The 18439-nt window shown below is 40.9% G+C and overlaps 1 protein-coding gene across 5 annotated transcripts in view; it reads left to right on the top strand.

Annotated features, from left to right (window-relative positions):
• The window catches only part of ZDHHC15 (zinc finger DHHC-type palmitoyltransferase 15), a 33332-nt gene extending 15882 nt beyond the window's left edge, over positions 1–17450 (top strand). Inside the window, exons 8-14 of one of the 5 annotated variants that reach the window (XR_009463993.1) lie at positions 1536–1668; positions 2460–2586; positions 4133–4242; positions 8599–8681; positions 9637–10040; positions 11831–11903; positions 12553–17450. Coding sequence is in view for 1 of the 5 variants with exons in the window: in XM_059732808.1 (XP_059588791.1) it covers positions 1536–1668; positions 2460–2586; positions 4133–4242; positions 8599–8642 (414 nt within the window). In the remaining 4 variants the exon portion in view is untranslated. Of the gene's footprint in view, positions 1–1535; positions 1669–2459; positions 2587–4132; positions 4243–8598; positions 8682–9636 lie in introns of all 5 variants that reach the window. The other 4 variants (XR_009463994.1, XR_009463991.1, XR_009463992.1 and 1 more) reach the window with 4 other exon arrangements.
• The last annotated feature ends 989 nt before the right edge of the window (positions 17451–18439 follow it).

Here is an 18439-nt window from a genome sequence, read left to right as displayed (position 1 = left end):
TAAAAACCAGGGCCTCAGGTTTCAACAGTACAATGACACATCCAAAATCCAAATGCCAACTGCTTTTGGGAAATATTGCACAAACATACGATGTCATCACTGAGAATGTCTTTGCTGATTGGGGGATAATTTGTCTTCTGGGTAGAATTTCCTGGGTTTCTGGCACTGGATGCTAATGAAGTGGCTGCTTGAAAACCTCATAAATATTTTCACTATTGTTACAGGGAATTCCTAAGTGGGGTAGGTTTGGTTTTTGTTTTTTTTTACCAATTATATTGTTTCCTGTAATATCCAGACTCACTTTCCCAGCCTTCCTGCTGTGGGTCAAGTCTAACGCACTAAGGCGCAGACAAAGGGGATACACAGTACTTTTAGTGTTATTCGTTTATTACTATGTCTAGCGGTCTCCATAAACTTAGTTCCTGCAGTACACATGCCCTCTTCCTAGCTGCTCTGAGAACTAATATAAAAAGCTGTATCCTGCTATTGATCTACATGCATTGATCGTAAAATACAGTGTTTTCAGAAACTGCTTTGACTTTCAGTGTCTCCTTACTGTCTTCCTTTCCTGACTTAAAAGTTGATTGAAATACTGAGTGTTACTTTTAAATTCTAATTAGTTTAGACAGAGGCAGTGTCAGCTGATAGTTACAATGGGAGACCAGGCCTCCAGACTCTTGGTTTCTAGTATCTGTGGTGCTGCTGATTCACTGTGTGATGCTGGTCAAGTCACTTAGCCTCTTAGTACCTTAACTTATCCATTTTTTAAATGATGTGACGAACAAAACTTCTGACCCAAGCACCCCTAAGGTTGCTCTGCATACTGAGGAAGACTCAGGGACTATAAATAGAGTTTAGTGCATGAGGCGCATGCAGTTGGGCAGGCTGTTGCCCTACTGCTTATGTGTTCACTTCCAAGAGTCAGGGAGAGCCTGTCTCTGAGCTGTTTGGGCTGGAGGACCTCTTTGGCATTTAGCTCCTCTGTTTTAGGGTGAAAGCATTTCAGCCACCTGTAAGATTCTGCTTAGCTTAGATTCACTGTGAAGTGAGCTATCCCCAGGACTTGGTGTACTTCAGGGTTGTTGTTATCAAGTAGCAGTTCAGATTTCTTGTTTTTTCTTAAGTTGGAAGGTAGCCATTGGAAAAGGTGCAGTGAGTTAATGTGCATCCAGGAAAACATGAAGATTAAAGAAAATTCAGCAGAATGCGAACAGGCTTTCAAAGAGCTTGTCATTGCCTGCCAAATGCACTGTGGGCATAAGACGTGCTTCTGATGCCCATATGGGAAACTGTGAACAAACTGGACCTGTTCCATTAAAAAAAATAAGTAGCAAAATCCCAGAAGTGGAGAAAAGTCTGCCTGTCTCCTCGTTGTCTTGTGTTTTGTAGCAAGACAAAAATGTTATATTTTTAAATGTGAAAGTCTAAAAACCCCATATCGTGTTTATTAGATATAGTAGAACATTTAACCTATCAAGGAACAATTTCTTTCTCAATTTTTCTTGTCATTTATGCCCTTTTGCTTTCCTTCCCAGGGTGAATTGACTAATGGACGTTCAAAGTTCCATGTCCTTTTCCTTCTTTTTGTGGCAGTCATGTTTTTTGTAAGCCTGATGTTTCTCTTCGGCTACCACTGCTGGCTCATCAGTAGAAATAGGTCTACTTTGGGTAAGACTTTGTGTTCACCATGAAATAGTGTTATAAAAAAGACAGGTTTGCCGTTCACCTCAAGGTATTCCAACAAATATAAGAGAAAACATTTAAGTTTGAATGTATGCCATTGGAGGTTTTCTCCTTCATTGAAAACAGCATGTTTTAGTTTGTATAGTAAAAATGTCATTAGGGACACTAGAGATTGTTAGATACATGAATTGATGACGTTCATTCTGAATTTTGAGGGTTTAAACAAATACACTTTTATTGGTTCTTGGGTTATTCTTTGTGATTTATTTGCAAAATTAAATGAATGCCCTCCATTTTAAGATACTGGAACTACCAAATTTTCTTGCACACAACATAAATCTTTCTCCCAAAAAACTGTTACTGGAAATGGGAGTGTCCTTTGTATGCAAGAAATACAGTAAGAGTAATTTTTTCTATTCACCAGCTAAAACTGTAAGTAAACTCTGCAGTGATCCACAGAGAACAGAAGAGTCAGCAGGCTTGGCTTCCTAGCTGCTGCTACCCAGTTACTTGCTACAAGGAAGGATCTTTTATCCTTTCAAAAACAAGGTGCATAATATATTCTGGAGTGTGCTGTCTGTGAGAAAATGCAGTAATCAAAAGATTTGTAGGCTTATTATCTCCAAGTTCACCCCTGTAACCATCCATAATGTTCCATGACATAATGTGTTTAATTGTTTAATGTGCCCATGGTATCTGCAAAGTAAATGTTACTGCCATGCATCAGTAATGTTTGGTTCTTTCTTTCTTTTCCCTATAATTGAATCTGTCCATAGAGGCCTTCTCAGCTCCAGTGTTTCAAAATGGTCCAGATAAAAATGGATTCAATCTGGGCTTCGTAAAGAATCTCCAGCAGGTGTTTGGAGAGGAAAAAAAGCTGTGGCTGCTCCCAATTTTTTCAAGGTACGTGATGGTTGGAGAGGCCGATGCTATGAATGGAAGGCCAAATCATGATCCCTGAGCTCAGCCTGTTCATACCAGTTCTGTACAGTAGAGTTTTGCCAGAGTCAGGAGTGGCTGATATTTTCCCATGTGGCCAGAGTCAGGAGTGGCTGATATTTTCCCATGTGGCACTGAGAGGTAGCAAAGGAACCACCCCTAAGCACTTGCTGTAGCTTCATCTGTTGTACCTACACCCACTGCAAAATGGTTATATATAGTTGGAGATCCACCAACAAGCATTCTTGCCTTATCCCTTCAAGCCTTCTGTGAACAAAGATGATTGAAGCCACTGTGGAGCACAGTTCCTGGGGTACAGAGGGTCCACACCTTCCATATGGACTCTGCTTCTGCACACATACTTGTATACACACTCGCTCCTTAAAAACTATCCTGGCTTTCTAGCCTGTCAGGTCTCCCTTGACTGGCAGGGTTTGTCCCTACATTAAATAGTGAAACACTTTGCTTTTGTACCACTTATATTGATCCAAGAATAAACTGCAGGCCAGTTCCAAGAATAGTTGGGCTCAATTTAAAACAATTCACTGGATTCCAGCTTTATCAGGCAACTGTCTTGACCTTGTGCTGGTGAACTAAGCTAAGACCTCAACTGCACCAGCTATTGCCCTCTCCTTCCTGTTCTCAAAGCCAGGGATGGATTAAAAAGATCAGACATGTTGTCTGATCATACTAGTGTCCAGCAGCAATGGGGAGCGCAGAGCATAAGGTGCTCATCACAGAACTATGACCTGGGACACACACTGACTGGCAAGGAAAATTCCTTGATTATTTTCCTTGGGTAGAAATAGTTGTCAGAGGAGGAATGTATCTTAGGTGGCCTGCAGTACTTGCTGCAGGATGTGCAGGAAGTCCAGTCAAGTGTAGCCCAAACTCAAGCATTTATAATTCATTTCCATTGCATCACTGTTATTCCCTTAGGCTTCCTCCATATGTCATGCCTTGACATAGCATAGACTTTGTCTTTATTGTGACTGTCATTGGAAAATACTCATAACTTTGCAATTAAAGGGTGGGGACCTGTTTGCTAATCTGATTTTCTGTGTCCAGTTCATCCAGACTCTTCCCACCTTTCCTAAAATTGTTGTCTGCACCTGGCTAGAGTGAAGTAGGGGGCAGTAATTCATTTTACAGCTGAATATTTTTGCATATCTTTTTTCCCATACTTCATTATTTGTCTGGGTAATCTGGCCAGTTTCAATTCCATCTGAGTTACATCAGGAATGATTTTGAACTGTAAAGATTTTCCTTCTTAGCTTTTGCATGAATTCAGGATTGCAACTCTCTGTTCCTTAAACATTGCCTATGAGCTTCCACCCAAAATGAACCCATTGTTTTCTTAATATAATTCATCCTTTAAAATTCGTTTCCAGAAATGTAAGAATTTTCTTTGTTTTTGTGAGCAAAATCATAAATGCATAGTAGAGTTGTACTTCATTTTTCAAAAGAAGTGGTTCTGCAGTAGCTCATTTTCTACCTTTGTATTTTACAGCCAGGGTGATGGACATTCCTTTCCAATGAGAACTTTGTGTGAAGCTCGAAATCCACTGCTAGCAAATGAAGAGCAATGGGATGATGATGGATTGGATGAAGAGAGCCAGGGTAGGGGGGTACAAAAATTAATTGTGCAATTGGATTAGAATAACTGGTTGGGTGAATTCTAAAATAATTGCTCTGTGCAACCATCTTAGAATATGGCATATGGAAAGGCATGTTGGCTTTATCACAGGCAGTCCAGTCTTAGGTAACAAACATAGGCCAAATATAAGGTCCCACTTTGAAACCAGTCTGGGCAGTATCAAAAGCATCAAACCATATGTGTGTTCTGCAAAGTTTCAAGTGAACCACATTTTAAGTTTCCAAAATCATGGTGCTTAGTTGTCCTTGGGCTAGTACATTTCCATAGGGCAAGGTAGCCACAACCATATATGTAGACAGAATTAAAATAAAAGTACCTATATTCCATTATGCCATAGAAGCTTATCAGATTGCTATTAAAGACAATGGGCATTTTTTTTCCTTTTCCTCTAAAGCAGTGGCTGTCAGCCTTTCTAGACATCATAACTTTTCTGTACTTAGTGGCACCCTTTGGAAATACAGGCAGTGGGAGCCCCTCTTTTTCCCCATGCAAGAGAGAAATGCAGATGTGGGGATGACAGATCCCCAATGGCAGGCAAGGATGCCCAAGGTGGAGAAAGCCCAAGTAGGTGGCATTCCCTGTGTCCTGTCCATGGGGCTGGCATTGCTGTCTGCATTCTCAGGTGGCCAGTGGAAGCAGCAACAGCCTCATGGCAGCCCCTCTTGTCAGACCAGGCTTTAGCAAGGTGCTCCCTCCTGCCATAGCTGCTTCCTGGTCCAGCCTCACACAGGTGTGGTAGGGCAGTTCCTCCATAGCAGCAGCGGTGCGTTACCCTTAAAAGAATATCACGTCTGGTTTATTGCTTTAGAGACAAAGCTCACATGAGGAGATCCTTTTTGCAACCCTGTTGTAAGCTTTGAAGCAGCTGACAAAACTGAGTACTTGAGTTCACTTTCCAGAAGTACCCATTAGTCACTGCAGATGGTGCGTATTTGGAGATGTGTGAAGGCTGCGGCTTTGTTTAAAAACGTTATTTGACCCTTTGTAAAAGTGAAATGGGCTTTTTCTTTGGCAGTGTGATCCCTTATGGTCAGCTGTCCCCTCACTTAGTAATGATGTTTGATTGTATTAGAGATTTTGATATCTGTTGAGGAGATTTCATTGTAAAATAAACAAATGGAGCCTTTTCCAAGGCACACTTCAAACCCTGGCACTGCTGGAAAACCTACTCTCCAGCATCTCATGAATAGGGTTGAAGAGGCTCATTTCATCATTGGTTCGAATAAGTAACTTGAAGCAGCCTGTTTGAGACTTGAAAGAACATCTGCTTCTCCTGCTGAGTCGTGTATGTTGCAGAGCAGATAATCTGTTTGCTGGGCTAACACAAACGAGCTTTTAAAAATAAAGTAACAAAACAGTGTCCTTCTGCGTGCTGTTTATGACACTTAAAAAAAATCAATCCCTGTAGGAGTGATTCACAAGCCCGTAACTTTTCTAAAGTGTTATGGTCTCTCAACAGTCTCCTTTAGTATTTAAACATGAACACCAGATTGTAATGAGATTGATATCTGATTTGGCCAAAAGCAGCCTGGTCTGGAGCCTGTGCTTTCAAGACTTAAGAGTGCATATCAAAATGACTTTGACGAGACTTGTTAGCTCAGTAAAGAACATAAGGTGTAATCTTCTTGCTGGGACCACCGCTGTACCAGGGAGACTGGCTCCAGTTTATGTAAATGTGAGTGGATCAGTCTGTATCTATGCATCCCAGTCCCTTTCCAAATTCTCTGATCCAGTGAAAACTCAGTGGCAGGCAAGGATGCCCAAAGCCACCCTCCATGCTATTCAAGCACCAGTTCCACTGTTCCTTCAGGATTTATCCCATAATGAATTTATCCCAAATGTAATTGTGCAGCCTTCAGCCCTGGCATACGTCCAGCCTTGGAGAGGTGGTACTTCTACAGGCCCTGGAGAAGCTGCCCACCTCCGTCTGGATAACAGACATCTGTGTGTTTGTCACTTCTGACACTCCAAAGCATGTTTGTGGGGGAAAAGATGAGACGACATAGCAAGGCTTTGTTCTTGCTCTTCCCCTCATTGCTGAGGATGCTAATCCACCACTGCCAAAGCTGGAACCATTAGAGCGTCAGTCACATGGAGAGTGGGAATAATGTCCCTCTGATGTATTTAAGTGAGGTGCCTCTCCTCTTGGCACCTTTCCAGCACACACCTGTGCTTGCTCCTGCACCTGCGCCTCATGACAGAAATAATGAGAGCTCTTCTCATGAGAGTCCCTCCTCCAGGCATATGCAGAAGGGAAGAGACGTGCCACAGAGCTAATTTAAAAACAAAGAGCTTGATCAAGTGTGGCTGTATAACATTCTCCTTTCTAACCACAGCATCCTAATCCTTTGCCTTTGCTCCATTTGATTTTTCCCTGTCACAAACTTTTTTCTGTGCATAAACAGAACTGAGTAAGGCCACAAGTGAGTGCTGGAAACAGCCCACCTGCGGATGTTATTTTCAATCGATGTTAAGAGGAATTGGTGGATTTATGAATAAAACACAAAGCATTACTGAAAACTAGGAGGGGAGACAGTGCAACCTGGCACTAAAGAGGGTGTGGAAGTAAATCTTCCCAGTTGCTTTTGTCTTCCCTGCATGGCTGTGTCCCTCTCTATTGAACTGGGTGTTCACCTTTTGCTCTGTTTTTTTATACAGAGATTTGCTTAGGATTGTAGTGCAGGATAATAGTATTTCATTTTCAAAGTCAGATATTATGGTAATAGTTTTATGAGCTGTGTGATCAGCGAGAAGCCAAGAACACCTGCTTCCAAACACCTTTTACTTCATGTTTTGAAACTTTCCTGTTTTCATTAATGTTGGTCTTTTATTCACAAACATCTGTCTGATCTGTTTGGCTAGAAAGTATCCCCCAAAATAACATGTGCTGACACTTTATAAGGTCATCAGATTTTCAAAAAAATGCATCTTGAATCTTAGTGTCTCGGTTGTGATCTTGCCAGTTTCACACACCAACATCCCCGGTCTCTCTTTGACTTGTGGACAATTGCTTTTTGAGCTCTGATATAGTACATAATGTTTAAAAATTGCTCCTTGTAGGAAATATTCACCTGGAAAACTCAGAAGACTGAATATTTAATTTTTAACAGTTTGCATTGTGCTTTTCTGTCACTTAACTGTCAGGTACTGCAGAAGCAGCACAGAATTGAAAGCTGCATAACTTAAGTACAGTAATAGTATGGGCAATCCAAAAGACAGCAACATGTTAGCATCCTAAAGACTCAGAGAATCTGAGGGCAATTCTGAAGGTGAACATGTGGGGACAGGAGCTGGATTTGTGTTGTGGATCTATCGCAGCTTCATTTTGTGACATTGGGCAAGTCCTTTTGCCACATGTGCTTCTCTTTTCCTGTCTGTAAAATGGGGATTTTAGGTTCTTTTCTGTCTCTGAGCCTGGCTGTGAAGATTGATTTTGTTAGCACACTTCTAGATTCCCAAATGTAAGGCTCTATAATTAATACTTCTATCAAATTATACAGGAAAATTATACTGTATTTTCAGTACTATCACACAATTAACAAGATGCCATGGATTTTATTTATTGCTATTCCTCCAGACTGATTGGAGGGGCTGTTCTCCTGCTTTGGTATGGCAATTTCTGCCTCCTTTTTCTTTGGGCTTGTGGCTAATCTCAAATTCTGCTGTCTTGCCTCACATTTCCAATGTACATTTCCAGATGTACATTGCCTTTTTGTGTTTTCTTGTCCTCATGCAGATTTTGTTTTGCAAATAAAAATGCTCCAGGAATAATGTTATGGGGCTATGGTGCTTATTTTAATGAACTTTTATTCCCACTATATCAAGAAAATATATTCTGTGAGTATCGTGCACATGATCGCCTCCTGCATTAAGCTTGCTGCCTCAGCCAACTCATCTTGATTTGACAGGAGGGAGGATGCACTTCAAATGCAGCTGATACTGTTTTGCAGTCTCATTTTCTAACCATCCCTTTCCTTTCTATCAATGCGCCAACGCCTAAGTGCTGTAATAACTGAGCGTTTGGATTATGTTTAGTGCAGTCGCAGGAAGTCAGACCTGAAACATTCCATTAAAACTGGAAGAACTTTAGTTGTCATCATGGCTCTTAAAGCTTGTGGTGTGGAGAGTACATCAGGAAGCACTGATAAATAAAACTCTCTGCTTGGGTCTCACCTGGGTCACCCTGATGAGGACGAATGTCCAGTTTCTCTTTGAACCAATGCTTGAAAACACACTAGCCCTCAGCAGAAGCTGTTTTCTCTACAATCAGAAAACAGCAGTACTATTCATCTCTAACCATTTTGTTTTGTGTTCTGTAGGATCCAATGAAGCTTCATCTCTTGCCGTAGAAATGGAGACCTAGCAGTTTGCAAAGGCAGTGGCACAAAGCTCGCTTGGACAGGTCAGTATTTTATTATGAGGTTACTCAAAGTGGGGGGAAGAAGGGATCTGTCCTGAACTAAGTTGGATATACTCTTTCTATGAAGTGGCCAGCCAGCTCCTTTTTTGTGAGAGAGGGTGATAATGCCTTGTAAGGATGCTAAGAGTGTCTCTCTGGAACCTTAAACAGAAGAAGCTGGGGGCAGGACAGTGGAGGATGGGGATTTGTGGTTTGGGATTTTGCAGGGGGGTTCTTACTTTCCTAAATAATTCTCCAAGGAAGCATTAGATGGTGGTGAACTTTGAGCTTGGTGCACAGGTTGAAAAGTACAACGTTCTCCCTCGGTTTTTCAGAGATCTGAAAACCATGTAACCAAAGTAACTGCAGGTGTTCAGATTACCTAGTCATATAGGGCTGATGTTTCCATTGGGTTACACAGTTCCAAAGAGAGCTTAAAGGCATGCAGCTTTGGGAAAGGATCCAAGGCTTGTCAGTTGCCTGGTGGAACATGGCATGCAACATGTTTCTGTCACATACCCACATCTCTTCCCAGCTTTCTGAAAGATCAGAGATCTGTTTTGTGAATCTGAGAAGGGGCTGAACAGCAGGAGAAGCTGGAAAGAGCCATGGCATGTGCATATGTTTCCGTGCAGTTAGGACTAATAGTAATTTAGGATACTCTGGGCAGTAATCACTCTTTCAGCTGGCTTTCTTTCACCTGCATACCTGGGTGCAACAGCAGCAGGTGATGTGGGCAGGAGATGCATGGTCCATATTAAGCCCTATATTAAGGGGAGAGCTCTTTATCATCTTACTTCCAGTCTGGCTTTTTGGAATGAGCTAGTGAGAAAAGCAGTGGGTTTCCTCTCCATGTGCATGAAGTAAAATAGTGTTCAACCTAATGTAAAGAATAAAGTAGAATTGCTCTGACAGAAAAGTGCTTAGAGTTACAGATTATTTTGTCTTTAAATTTCAGCTTCCTTCTCAGGAGCTCCTGTCTCCTCTTTGCATGGACTTCAGCACTGAATATCAGAAAGCATATGGATCTTCGGGATCAAAAAATCATCATGAAGTATTACTGGATTGAATCCTCACATTCTAGAATGATCGTCCCATACCTGCCGTGCAGATGTGTCAAGGGTTTATGAGTTTGTTTTATAAGTTATTGACTGAGCAGGCAGTTGTACAGAGAGTGCTGTAAAATCAGCCTCTGATTTTATATATATATATTTTTTTAACTAGAGTAGTGAGAAGTGTACGTGTCAATGCATTGCCACAAACATCAGGCACTGTAGGACTCAAAACCCGAATATTTCTTGGAGAGCTGGTTACTTGAGCCTGATTCTTCAACTTTACCTGCAGCGAGTAGTATTTACCTAGGTGAGTAAGCCAATAGGCCAGTGAAGTAGATTTGACTCAATGCAAGGCAGGTTTGCTAAATCAGGTATTAAAATCATAGTGCGCACATGCATGCGATGTATATATTTAATAGGCATATACCTACATGGTGATACTGGTACATAGAATACCTACTCATGTTGTCAGAATCATGTTTACAGACTATGCCAAGACTCTTGATGCTTTTGTTTAGAAACGCTTGACCTGGACAAAGTTCTCCAGGTTTAATGGCCTTAAAGCACAATCCTTGGAGCAAGGACCTAATATTTTAAGGGGAATTTTATGCAATGTAGTGATTTTGCATTACTTTCTAGGCCTGGTGTGTGGGAGTTAGCTTGCACAACTCTCTTGCCGGGATCAGCATTTGCTAATGGTTTTTAATCTTCTTTTCAGTTCCATAAACATTAATCTACAGGCAGGTAAATTGGAAGTTTGCATTGACTGTTTAGCTCCAGCTGCTATGCTCAAAGACTAGCCTAGTAAAGGAGGATCTGGTGGTGTATTGCTGAAGACACAGCAGCCAATATGTTAATAGCACAGTCTTCTGGCTGATTAAATGTATTGACTGGCATGTGGAAGACTTTCAGTGTAAATTGTGGTTAGCTTCTGTCTGCTTTGCTGCACAGTGTTATACCTGCTTTTTGCAATCAAAGCAAAATATAGAATTTGGTAGCAGGTAGTAGGCCGGAAAGTGGCCTTTCTGGTTTGTGTGCACCTTATGGGCTGAGTTTTCTCTAGTCAACTAAAGGGTCCTGGCTTAGTAACTTCACCAGGCAGGCTAGAACTAAATGTTTTTGCATAATGCTGATGTATGGGAAATACTAGACCTTAGGATCTGTCATTACACTTCTTATAGACCATTTTATATATAGTTTTTCTTTTCCTTTAGTATCAGGTATTTCTTTCTTGCTAACAGTGCTTAAATTCCAGCTGTGGCTGTCAGGAGATAAACATGTATCTGTTCCATGACAAAGGACTTGATTACTCCATAGACTTTTCCCACTAAGATTTCTCTGTTGCTTCTACCAGCGGACATTGCTGTACAGTAGTAGGAGCAACAGTAGGAAATCTTAAAGAAAAGTACCTGGTGCAGATAACGTTCCTACTCAAAACTGCCATCCCTAACAGGAGGAGTCACCTACTTGATACAAATCATCGCCTTTAATAAGAGTGTGTTACTCTGGTCTTTAATTTTTGTACTCGGGTGCTGGAGTTGGCCCTGAAACTCTGGCCTTTTGCAGAATACACTGCTGCAAACAGCTTAGAGACTAGAGTAGGAGGGATTGTATAATGCATCCAAATTTGAAGAAGTAAAATCTTCATTCTTCTCTTCATTCTTGTTTAAAGAATGTTAACTATTTTTTCTTTGTAAGCTCTTACTGATGAGAGCTCCACACTTCTTTTGTGGCTGTTCTGTTATCAAGGCTTGGTTACTATCTTTTTTTTTCTTAGAATAACTAAGTCTGCTTTTCTTTTTTTTTTTTTTTTTACATTAGTCAGTTTCCTAAGGCTTGCTCCTTTCATTAGGTGATCTTCTCCCAAATATAAGGAAAGATGTCAGAGGAAGTAAGGAAATTACCTGATCTCTTGTGTGCAAAAAAAAAAGGGGGGGGGGGGGGGAATTTAAGGGGGATTTTCTAAGGCAGGGCTGGAAACAAAATGTCCTTGAGGGTCGGTCATTTGTGCCTTGGAAAACCTTCCTCCTGTAAAATCTAGTATATAAAAACATGAAGGTAATGCAGCTGCTTCCTGCTTCCTTCCTTGTCTATCAGCTTGAATGCATCTGTCAGAACAGAAAGATCAGAGCTGGAACTAGAGCCACACGGAGCTGTGGGAGGTTTCTAGGTAGGTTCTTGCATCTTTCTATGTTGTTTCTGTTTACAGCCGTGTAATTCTTTCATTTCTTGCCAAAGCTGGCTGTAAAACGGTAGCAGAAGAGCACCTACCAGGAGCTGTAAAAGCCTCTGCAGTGTACTCCTTGGCTGTAGCTCTGACCTTCTTCTCCTGGTAGCTGGCATCAAGCTGTGTTCCCTGTTGTGGTTATTAAAATGGCAGGTCTCCAGGGATTATGCAGCCATCCAGTTCCTAACAGAGGAGAGTGTGAAATATTTTCAGGTATTTTTAAAGGCAGCGTTGAGATTTCCTACCATCATTTACATGTTCCAATTAAATGAAATATTTGGGAACCAGATAAGGCTGCTGACTGGCCTTTTTAAGGCTACCTTACCTGGCTACAACCAGCTCCCAGCCAAGTAGAAATGAATAGCTTTTTGGAAGTTTGGAATGTACTTATTCCAGTAGCTGACAATGTCAGGCTGCTTTAAAAAAAGTTTCAAAACTAAATGCAGAGAGAATAAAATAAACGTTAAAGTTTCAATCAGCGTGAAGCAAGACAGAACTGCAGAGCAAAACAGACGTATCTAAATAACAACATAAGTAAGTTTTCAATCTCTTTGCTTTGCCTTGAGATGAAATCCTTTTCCATTGCCTGCAGATTGACCTGTGTGTGGTGCACCCCATGCAACAGACTGGAGTCAAGCAAATACTCTACAGCCCAGGATAGGAACCGAATACAGAAACTTGAACATAATTTTGTTAAAAAATGCAGTGCCTGTGTTTCCCTCCCTGGAGACATTCTGCACACAGATGAACAGCCTGGTTCTCTGGGGAAACCTGACATCTCAAAATGCCTCTGTGGAGAATTGTTTGCTTTGCAATGAGTTGAGGTAGCTTTAAGCTGAAGATGCTGTATTAAGCAGAATGTAACTTAGTCCTTGCATTTTTCACCTTTGGAAAGGATTGTCAACTGGAAATCCAGTCTGGATAAAATTATTTGCTAGGTTGGACTCCACACCTGATGCTTGTAGTTTTACAGTTGGTTTCCTATTTAGTTCTTACAGTGGTTTTTCTCTTCACTGTTATTGTAGGAAAGTCACACATTTCATCCCGGGAAATGCACTCTGCCCAGGGTGCTCTGAAAATCATTAGGTAAATACACTGGAAGAGCAGAGAGAATGGTACTCTAACCTGTGTTCTAGGTAGCAAAAGTAGATAAATATTCATCTGGGATTGACTTTTCCATGTAGTGTGGTGGCCCTTAAATGTAAAGGGATGATGCAACATTTCTCTTTCACTGGGCATTTCATAGGCTGGGCATATTTTCAATGCTGCATCACATTTTGTAAGGGGCCAACAGCTTGATGTCTAAAGATATAAGCATCTGTAAACTGAGTCTTGCATGGAAAAGAGGAATTGGGTTTAGTGGTTGTCTGGAATCTAGTCCTTCTCACCTTTCTTCAAATCGCATAGTTTTAATAATCTTTAAAGGCTGCAGAGCGAAGCTCAGGAACCCGTACAGTTTATCCATACATCAAGCACATAGTCTGAGGCAGCACTGCAAGCTTCTGCCCCCACTCTGAAGGTATGATAGTTCACATCCAAGCCCTGGTCTCTTGTCTCAGACTGCCAACCTAATTGCTAGTTAGTGCCATTTATGGTGGCTTTTGTGTTGTGAATGCAGGAAACAAGCTAAGACTGCTCTGTTCTAGTCATGTAATCTGCTAAACAGCCACCCAAGCTTATTTTTTAGTCACAGCCAACCTGAACTATTTTCAGGTAGGTGATCTGAATATCAACAGCTCATGTGAAATCTCTTTGGAAATGTTGTAAAGTTCAACATTTCTTGTTAACTTAAATCAAGGTGTCAAAACATGGGAATTCACCTTCCATGGAGAGCACTTTCTCTTCCGCCATCCGCTGCAGGTGGGGCTGATGCACTGCTTGTGGGGTAGCAGGTCTTCTACCCCTCCTAAAAGAGGGCCAGGACTTTCCCAGGAAAATGTTCCTGTGGGGGGAAAAAAAATGCTGTGGGTAGATTTTACTGTGATGTCAACCATTCCATCAAATTGCCCATCTCCTTTGACTAATGGTCCAGACCAGTCCTTTACTGGCAGTTGTCCCTAGTTTGCATTTCATGTACTCTGCTAAGAAGCAGATAAGACATCACATTGATGTCTGCATAGGTGGCATTGTGACAAGTCCTGCCTTTGCCAGTGAATGAAGAACCGGGGCTTTTGTAAGCATCGCCACACTGCAAATCATTTGTAAGTTTAGTCTCTATAGCTGATTCGATACGTGACTGATGATTTTGGAGTAGAATAGGTTGTTCCTTTGAACAGGAAGGGAGTACTGTACATTTTTAATAGGCCGTACTTGTTGCATGTATGTGTTGTAATCAGTAAGAACCGGGAAGCTTTCTATTAGCATGATGGGGGAGATGACTTTATTTACCAGAAATGCATAGAGTTATGAATCGGCAAACTGATACGTTCTAATTTGGGGGGGGGGGGGGGGGGGGGCGGGCGAGGGTGTTATACTCTGGCACAGGCTGAAAGCACAATTTTGGACCAATGACAGGACTAGATGCATAAAGTCTGTCACCCGGTACGAATGTAATGTGTTCAGAGAGACTTCTTTTGTATCTACCCATAGAGGAGAGAGGTTAAGATACTAAAGATGTTGTCAGGGAGCAACTGGCTTCAGGAAAGCTGTTCCGCCAGCACAATGGCCCTGCCATTTGTATGAGTGGTTCGTTCACAGAGAAGTTGAGAACGAGCAGTTGGCAGGTTAAGAAAGCACCGCTGACCACACTTACTAAGCCTGAGTCGACAACTGTTATGCAGGTTCTGTGTTTTCTTTTCAATGATGTCTGTGGTGAAACGATTTGAAATTGCTCTCCAGTACTTGAACACGTCTCGCTTTGTTCAGTATTTTCTGGTTCTGTGGGCAGGTGTTCTGCTGCAGAATATTTACGAAAATAAACTCTTGTTTTGAAACCATCAATTAGAGCATTTGCACAGCAGAGTTGCTTTTTTCATTTAAAACTAATGGCCTGTCAGCAGCTGGGAGGGTGGCAACTACTTCAGGGAGGTGGCATTCCATGTGCCCTTTTCCTAATCACTTTCCCCTTCTAGTCATCCCTTTGTTTCATTTTTTGGTAATTAACAATCCACCAAGATTGTAGCTATTGTTCATTTGCGCATTTTCATTGTTTCCATCATGGTTCTTTTTTTCTGCTTTGGGGCTGTACCTTCTGATTCTCAGCAAGTAACTTAGAATTGATCATGTTTCAACTAGTTGCAATTTTTCCTTTAGGTACAAAAAAGGTGAGTGGATTTAGAGTGGACTCTTGCACTGTGCAGTCTAAGTAAGCTCAATCAGTTATTTGTCAGTATATAGTCCCTGTCATTCAGATTCAGCTTCCTGTCCAGGGCAGAAAAATCCAATTTTCTAAATGTCTTTTTAAATCTCAGAGCTTTTAAAAAATAAAACAAAAGAGAGGAGCTTTGGCTTTGATTCGGATGCAAAGCTGGTGAAATCAAATACAGTGAAATCAGACTTTGCTTACATTTCAGATCAAAAGACTACAAAATCTGTATACCTACAAAAATGTGGTTGCTCTGTATCAGGATTAAGGTTTAGAGCAGCACTTCAAGGAGCGGATGGGGTTGTGTTGCAGTTCCTTGAAGGAGAAAGGGATTATGTTTTCTCCTATATTGAGTTGTGCTTCAGAAAATGCTTTCTTGCACTGGATATTAGTATCAGTTGGCCCATGTAATGCACAAGTGACTTTACTAAATAGATGAGGTGGTGTTGCTGGGATGCTGGGAAGAATGCAAGAGGCAAGAATTCTTGTGGGTAATATTTTCTATTGGACCAACTGCATGGTCAGGATAGACCCAGGCAAGTTTTTCTCAAGCCTCAGGAAGGGTACTATGATACCCAAAAGCTTGCCTTTGTCTAGTCTATCCAGGTAGTTGGTGTAAAAAAGCTATCACCTACGAGAATTCTTGGCTCTCACCTTTTGCTTAATAGAAAAACTTGTGGGACTTGGTGTTTATTTGGAGCCACAGCCCAAACCAAACCTGAATAGACAGCCTGCTTCATGCTTTCCAAAATGCAGAGACCAGTGGATCTTGCAGAAGGTGGATCTATTATTACATTGCCCTTTCTTCCTTGGCATTGATGTTTTGCAAACCCCAGTGCTATTCACATGTTTGGAGTGTGTATCAATTATGCAGACTCACGTTATTGCTATTAAAAACCACCTTAGTTGATGCAGACAGCGTTTCTTACCCTTGAGGAAGAGACAAACTTTAATGACTAAGTGGTTGGTCATACATTAATGTTATTCCAGAATAAGTTACCTGTGAATTTTAAAGCACAGCGTCTCTGCCAAAGTAACTGCATAAATGGACGCTTCTGGAATTAGCATGTCTGCACTTCAGATTTTTCTTATACCTAAGGCTTGTATACACAAGCTCTTCCTGACTAACTCTGAGTTGCTGTCTTTTAAGCAGGGAGTTTCTACCATAACTTCCCTTCTGCCATTGACAGAGAGGAGGAAAGAACCTGTTCGCTTGTAAATTTAATGCATCTTTCCTTTGAGACTTAATCCATAGATCATTCAGTCATGGGCAATGCCTGTTCACATCTGTAAGTGATTTAAAAAGGGCCCTTCATAAACCTTTAAAAGTCTGTGTTTATTGCTAATCCTGAGATTTAAACAAGCCTTCAGTGTCACACTTCATTCTTCATTAATTTTTCCATTTAATATTTCATTCTGCTTCAAAGTCAGCTTGATTCATTTTATTCCAGGCTCCTCCTTTGTGTTGAGTTTGGTAGGAAGAGTTACAGAAATATTTGTAATCGATTTGATAAAAGTTTCATTGGTGGGTGGAAAAAATGGTATTTTCCAAAGACCAGGTCAGACTATTTTAGCTTGTCCCTTAGAGATTAACAACCAGTGCAGATACCTTTCCCTTCATACAGTAGACTGGCATAGTCGGTATTAGGCGGTGACTTTTATACAGAACTCTTAGTTTAAATGAGTTGTACCAATAGCCCCATCAGTTTTTCTTTTTTTTTTTTTTTTTAAAGTATGGCCCTATGCTAGTATTTGCAAGGGTATTTTCATTTGAATCTCCAAGATATCTACAGTGTTCAGCAAACTGTATCCTGCATGGTGTTTTATGCTCACTCTCACACCTTAAGTTCTAAACATTTTCCAATGAACTGAAGAGTCTGAGAGCATTTAGGATGTTTAATGCAGGTAACAGAGTTTATTAATGTTGCTGGCATTGGCTTTTAATGTCAAATGGATTTCTACAAAATCTTTTGTCTACAAAATGCTCATTTTTATTGCTGGACAAATATTTTTCTCTTTATTTGATGTATAAATCCTGTGCATACCTTTCACAATAGTACTTTCAAGGAGTTTATATGGTTTGAATACTGTATTTATGCTTTGTCTTTTTTTTACTGAAGAACCTGCATGGTTTATACTGTACTGCAGGAGAGAACTACATTAAAACTGGTTTTGGCTAATTTTTATTATGCTGGTGGCTGATGATTGCTCTTAAGTTAGCCTCAACACTTGATAGGGAAGAGGTTGTAGTGTTGCGGGCCTGAAAGAGCTTTAGCAAATGGTTGTCTGGGGACAGGAAAGTGTGTCCATAAAGTCTTGTGGAGAAGGGGTTATGAATTTATTTGTATAAGCCACAGAAGTGACCTGAATTCCTACCTTGCTGATGTGTTACCTACCCCAGTTTCAAGCTTGTCAGAAAAGGCTTTGCATTCCAACTTGTTGCCCAAAGACATGGAACACAAGCTATGATCAAGAGAGCACCAAAAGTGCTTTGTTTTCAGTGTTAAGAATATTGTTAATGATTCTAAGGAGGACACTAAAGTGACAAATGAGTTTTACAAGCAGACAATGCAACCATCTCATACTTTAAAAAATTCCCTTTTCAGCTTTGTGTTCCCATTATGTCTTCCAAAAACTTGTAGTGAGACAACATCCTGTGTTCAAAATATTTTAGACAACAGGTACATATGGCCAGGGGACTTACTACTATAAATACTTATTTCATAAGTACTTGGATCCCATTACTAGTCATAAAAGTCTGAATAGCAAGGAAAATAAACCCTGTTGGACAGTGCTAAAAACCAGAAACTGCTTATCTCTTCTGCCAGTTTCCCTCCTCTTTAAAATGGCTTCAATAATACTGCTTGATGTGCCAGAGTTTTAACAGGGCACGATTGCTAAGTATTGTGTAGATGTATAGAGTTTTTACTGGCTTCAGCATTTCCATCCTCCCATTTTCAACCATATCTCTATGGACATTTCCACTACAGCTGGGAGAGCATTATGGGAATGGCTGAAGGCTCCTTTTATTTTTCAGCACCACAGAGCTTAACAAGGCGTCTACAAATGTTTTACTAGTTGGAAATAATCCATACAGAATACAATTCGAAAAGTGGAATCCACAGCTGTGGCCACCATCCAAGGCCTACAAATTGTGCCAGAAACCTACCGTGGC

This window comes from Alligator mississippiensis, chromosome 8 (assembly GCF_030867095.1).
Source record: "Alligator mississippiensis isolate rAllMis1 chromosome 8, rAllMis1, whole genome shotgun sequence".
Taxonomy (NCBI): Eukaryota; Metazoa; Chordata; order Crocodylia; family Alligatoridae; genus Alligator; species Alligator mississippiensis.
Note: the sequence above shows the minus strand (reverse complement) of the source record. Positions and strands in the feature narration are given on the sequence as shown.